The sequence below is a fragment of the Tachysurus fulvidraco genome, chromosome 14 (assembly GCF_022655615.1).
Source record: "Tachysurus fulvidraco isolate hzauxx_2018 chromosome 14, HZAU_PFXX_2.0, whole genome shotgun sequence".
Classification (NCBI taxonomy): domain Eukaryota; kingdom Metazoa; phylum Chordata; class Actinopteri; order Siluriformes; family Bagridae; genus Tachysurus; species Tachysurus fulvidraco.
Genome location: NC_062531.1, coordinates 2,599,702 through 2,604,701, shown reverse-complemented (window position 1 = coordinate 2,604,701; position 5,000 = coordinate 2,599,702). Strand labels below are relative to the sequence as shown.

Sequence of the window (5,000 nt, the reverse complement as noted above, 5' to 3'; positions counted from 1 at the left end):
AGAGAGAGAGAGGGTGAGAGAGAGTGTGGGGGGAGAGAGGTGGGGGAGAGTGTGGGGGAGAGAGAGAGGGAGGGAGAGTGTGGGGGGAGAGAGAGAGGGAGGGAGAGTGTGGGGGAGGGAGAGTGTGGGGGAGAGAGAGGGTGAGAGAGAGTGTGGGGGAGAGAGAGAGAGGGTGAGAGAGAGTGTGGGGGAGAGAGAGAGAGGGTGAGAGAGAGTGTGGGTGAGTGAGAGTGTGGGGGAGAGAAAGAGAGGGGGAGAGAGAGTGTGGGCGAGAGAGAGTGTGTGGGAGAGAGAGAGAGGGTGAGAGTGTGGGGGAGAGAGAGAGTGGGTGAGAGAGTGTGGGGGAGAGAGAGTGTGTGGGGGGGGGAGAGGGTGAGAGAGGTGTGAGAGGGCGAGAGAGTGAGGGGGAGAGAGAGTGTGGGGGAGAGAGAGAGAGAGAGAGTGTGGGGGAGAGAGAGAGAGAGAGAGTGGGAGAAGAGAGGAGGTGGAGAGAGAGAGAGCGTGGGGAGAGAGAGAGAGAGGGTGAGAGAGAGAGAGAGAGTGTGGGGAGAGAGGGAGAGAGAGTGTGGGGGAGAGAGAGAGTGTGGGGGAGAGAGAGAGAGGGAGAGAGAGTGTGGGGGAGAGAGAGGGAGAGAGAGTGTGGGGGAGAGAGGGAGAGGGTGAGAGAGAGAGAGAGAGAGAGAGAGAGAGAGAGAGAGAGAGAGACAGAGAGTGAGAGACAGAGAGAGACAGAGAGAGAGAGGGTGGGAGAGAGAGACACAGAAAGAGAGAGAGACAGATAGACAGACAGAGAGAGAGAGAGGGAGAGAGACAGGGAGAGCCTATCAGACACAGATGTTGACCTGCATAGCAACAGTAACCGTGAGTGGGCGTGACTCAGCATGTCTCTGCCTATGGTGTATGTTCTGTACCTGTGTGTTCGCTGATGTCCAGACAGTCCTGGTCTTTGTCAGTAGAGAAGCAGAGGTCCTCCTGTGGGCCAGAGAGACGTGTGAGTGGTGGTCTACTCCTCCTCTGCTCCTCCCCTCCGCTCCTGCGCTCCTTCTCTCCTCCGTTTCTGCTCGTCTTCCTGCCTCCTTCCTGGGTCACATCACTGAAGGGGTTATGTACCGATCCCCGGCGAGTGGCCTCCTTCTTCGGCTGAAGCTTAGGGGCGGAGTTAGAACCGACAGGCCGGGTTAAGTCACCCTCTCCTCCCTGAGCGGTCAGCACGGATTGGTGCGTCGGGCTGCCGATCATCGTGATGGCGAAGGGATCGTCGGGCGAATCGGGAGGCGGGATGCTTCGTTTCCTCTCTCTGGGAGGAGGCAGGGTTTTAGTACTGCTTGCAGACGGGGCAAACGGGTCCTCCTGGGTAGTTCGAGGAGGAGGCGGAGCCACCCAAGGGTCCTGACGAGCGGGCTGATGCTCGAACGCAGCCAGGAAGGGGTCCTCCTGTGGGATGTGTTTACAGCTCCAGACACTGGACTCCACACTGTTGGAGAAGGCAGGAAACATGATAGAGGAGGCGGAGCTGTCTGTACGGGGCGGAGCCAAAGGAGAACGCCGTGACGAAGGCCACTCTTGAGGGAGAGAAGCGCGATCGAGGAACGGGTCTGCGAGTCGTCGTGAGGTCGTAGGCTCTTTAGGCTGAGAAGACGAAGGCCAAGCCGCCCAGCCGGTGGGCTCGGGGGAAGCTCCCAGGGGCTGATGGGAAGGCGAGTCCAAACCGGAGTCCTCCACGTTCTCAGGAGACGAGGAAGCAGACGAGAAAGCAGCATCTAAACACAAACATGCACAAAACAGGAAACTTGGTTAGGAGCCTTTTTTACTTCGGTTTAAAAACCATCCATTAAGTCGTTCACGTTAATGACAGCGTTGTTCACGTTAATCACGGCGTCGTTCACGTTAATGACATCTCACACACCGCTGATGTGTTGTTCACGTTAATGACGGCGTTGTTCACGTTAATGACGGCGTTGTTCACGTTAATGACGGCGCTGTTCACGTTAATGACATCTCACACACCGCTGATGTGTTGTTCACGTTAATGACGGCGTTGTTCACGTTAATGACGGCGTTGTTCACGTTAATGACATCTCACACACCGCTGATGTGTTGTTCACGTTAATGACGGCGTTGTTCACGTTAATGACGGCGTTGTTCACGTTAATGACATCTCACACACCGCTAATCTGCAGCGCTACTCTCATTACACACTTTATTTATTACAAACTACCGCTTCACTGCTTAATACAGAGCAGCACAAGTGTGTGTATGTGTGTGTGTGTGTGTGTGTGTGTGTGTGTGTGTGTGTGTGTGTGTGTGTGTGTGTGTTAGTTCTCTTACATTCGGAGGTCTGCAGCTGCTCTCGGCCCGAGAAACTGTGTGATTTGTAGGCTGATTCCAGAGGAGGGCCGAAGAGTGAATCTGAACCAGAAGCTGTGGAGCTCAGCCTGAGAGGGAGAGAGAGAGAGAGAGAGAGAGGGAGAGAGAAGGGAGAGAGAGGGAGACAGACGGAGAGACAGAGAGAGAGAGAGACAGACAGAGAGACAGACGGAGAGAGAGAGAGAGACAGACAGAGGCAGAGAGAGAGAGAGACAGACAGACAGACGGAGAGACAGAGAGAGAGAGACAGAGAGAGACAGACAGACAGACAGACAAACAGAGGCAGAGAGAGAGAGACAGACAGACAGAGAGAGAGACAGACGGAGAGACACAGAGAGAGAGAGACAGACAGACAGACAGACAAACAGAGGCAGAGAGAGAGAGAGAGACAGACAGACAGACAGACAGACGGAGACAGAGAGAGAGAGATAGAGAGAGAGACAGACAGACAGACAAACAGAGGCAGAGAGAGAGAGAGAGAGAGAGAGAGACAGACAGACAGACAGAGAGAGACAGACAGAAAGAGAGAGAGAAACTTAGCACCGATAATATGAATATAATATAATAATATAAAATGTATATAGAGGAGAGAATAAAGGACACACAAATGAAATGCTCCCAAAAAAAAAAGAAAGAAAGAAAGACTTTTTTGTACCTGCTGTGGTTTGGACTGGAGGTGAACCTGCATAGACCCGCTGTCTCACTGTCTACAACACACACACACACACACACACACACACACACACACACACACACACACACACACACACCATGTACATTATTATGTTATACATACAAAACACACCATTACATCAGTGACTGTGATTATATTTAATATATTTAATATTATGTGTGTAGCGCTGGAATACGTGTGTGTGTGTGTGTGTGTGTGTGTGTGTGTGTGTGCGTGCGTGCGCATCTGTCTGTGTGTGTGTCTGTGTGTGTTTTTTACCCCTCTGGGGGGCACTGTCGCTCTCTCCTTCTGACCGACCTGCTGTACTGATGTTTCCTAGGACAGAGGAAAGGAGGAGTGAGATCAGACACACACACAGAGACACACACAGAGACACACACAGAGACACACACAGAGACACACACAGAGACACACACAGACACACTCACAGACACACTCACAGACACACTCACAGACACACTCACAGACACACTCACAGACACACTCACAGACACACTCACAGACACACTCACAGACACACTCACAGACACACACAGAGACACACACAGAGACACTCACAGACACACACACAGACACACACACAGACACACACACAGACACACTCACAGACACACACACAGACAGGCACACAGACAGGCACACAGACACGCGCACAGACACGCGCACAGACACGAGCACAGACACGCGCACAGACACGCGCACAGACACGCGCACAGACACACACACACACACACAGACACACACACAGACACACACACAGACACACACACAGACACACACACAGACACACACACAGACACACACACAGACACACACACAGACACACACACAGACACACACACAGACACACACACAGACACACTCTTCTGTACTCCTAGGAATAGTCATGCTAACTGGCACGTATCGTACATGCACAAACATGGAGGTATTTGTGTAACAAGCACACACACACACACACACACACACACACACACACACACACACACACACACACAGGAAAACTGGACTTACGAGAAATGTGCCTCTTCGTCGTCGCCTTCAGTGGGAAGAAAAAAGAAAAAGTTTTTCTTTTCAACAAAAATGCACAAAAAATACAAAATAAAAAACGTAAAAAACGCAGCGTGACAATTTCTATAACATGTGTTTGTTTACTAAACGACGTAAAATGACAGCAGTACGTTAAAATTTAGAGCTGATTAAAAAAATGAAACACCACAAAAATAATCTAGTAAATTTAAAACAATTCTAAAAATACATTTTAAAAAAAATGTACAATTGTAAAGGGAAAGAAAAATGTAAAAAAAAAAATAAATGAATGAATTAATCAATCCCACAGATATCTGGATACCTGTAATATTGTACATTTATTAATGCTTAATTAAACAATCAACCCTAATGCTACGTCACGTGCGCCTAGTTTAGCTCCTCCCCCTGCCCCCTGAGCTCACCGCAGGGTTCAGGGGCAGGGTGAGGGTCCCCACGGTGGCCTTCAGCTCCAGCTCGTTGGCGGCCGAGTTGCTGCGGCTGCACACGGGACGGATCTGAATGTGGAACTTCTTTGGCTCTTCGTCGTCGTAGTCCGAGTCGCTGGAGTAAAAGTTGTTCTCTTTGTCTTCTGTAGAGCGTGGAGGCGGAGTCAAGGGTGATACTGAGAAGTTACCGATGATCACACTCACACACACACACACCCACACACATCACACCACTGTCACATAATAAACACCATTACACACTTCACACTCGCATTCTTACATGACGTATGTGAAGTGTCTTACATTTTTTTTCTTTCTTTCTTTAATATTTCCAAGACATATATCGTCTGTAGGGGGTCACGGTGGCTTAGTGGTTAGCACGTTCGCCTCACACCTCCAGGGTCGGGGGTTCGATTCCCACCTCCACCCTGTGTGTGTGGAGTTTGCATGTTCTCCCCGTGCCTCGG

At 50.7% G+C, this 5,000-nt stretch overlaps 1 protein-coding gene across 4 annotated transcripts in view; it reads right to left on the bottom strand.

The window, feature by feature from the left end:
• Nucleotides 1-5,000, bottom strand: part of fcho1 (FCH and mu domain containing endocytic adaptor 1) — a 40,449-nt gene that overhangs the window by 5,735 nt on the left and 29,714 nt on the right. For 3 of the 4 annotated variants that reach the window (XM_047822932.1, XM_047822935.1, XM_047822934.1), the window contains 6 exons: nucleotides 4,510-4,685; nucleotides 4,073-4,097; nucleotides 3,320-3,376; nucleotides 3,023-3,074; nucleotides 2,329-2,435; nucleotides 912-1,760 (listed from right to left, as the gene is read on the bottom strand). In XM_047822932.1, coding sequence (XP_047678888.1) covers nucleotides 912-1,760; nucleotides 2,329-2,435; nucleotides 3,023-3,074; nucleotides 3,320-3,376; nucleotides 4,073-4,097; nucleotides 4,510-4,685 — 1,266 coding nt within the window. The remainder of the gene's footprint in view (nucleotides 1-911; nucleotides 1,761-2,328; nucleotides 2,436-3,022; nucleotides 3,075-3,319; nucleotides 3,377-4,072; nucleotides 4,098-4,509; nucleotides 4,686-5,000) is intronic. The other variant, XM_047822933.1, reaches the window with a different exon arrangement.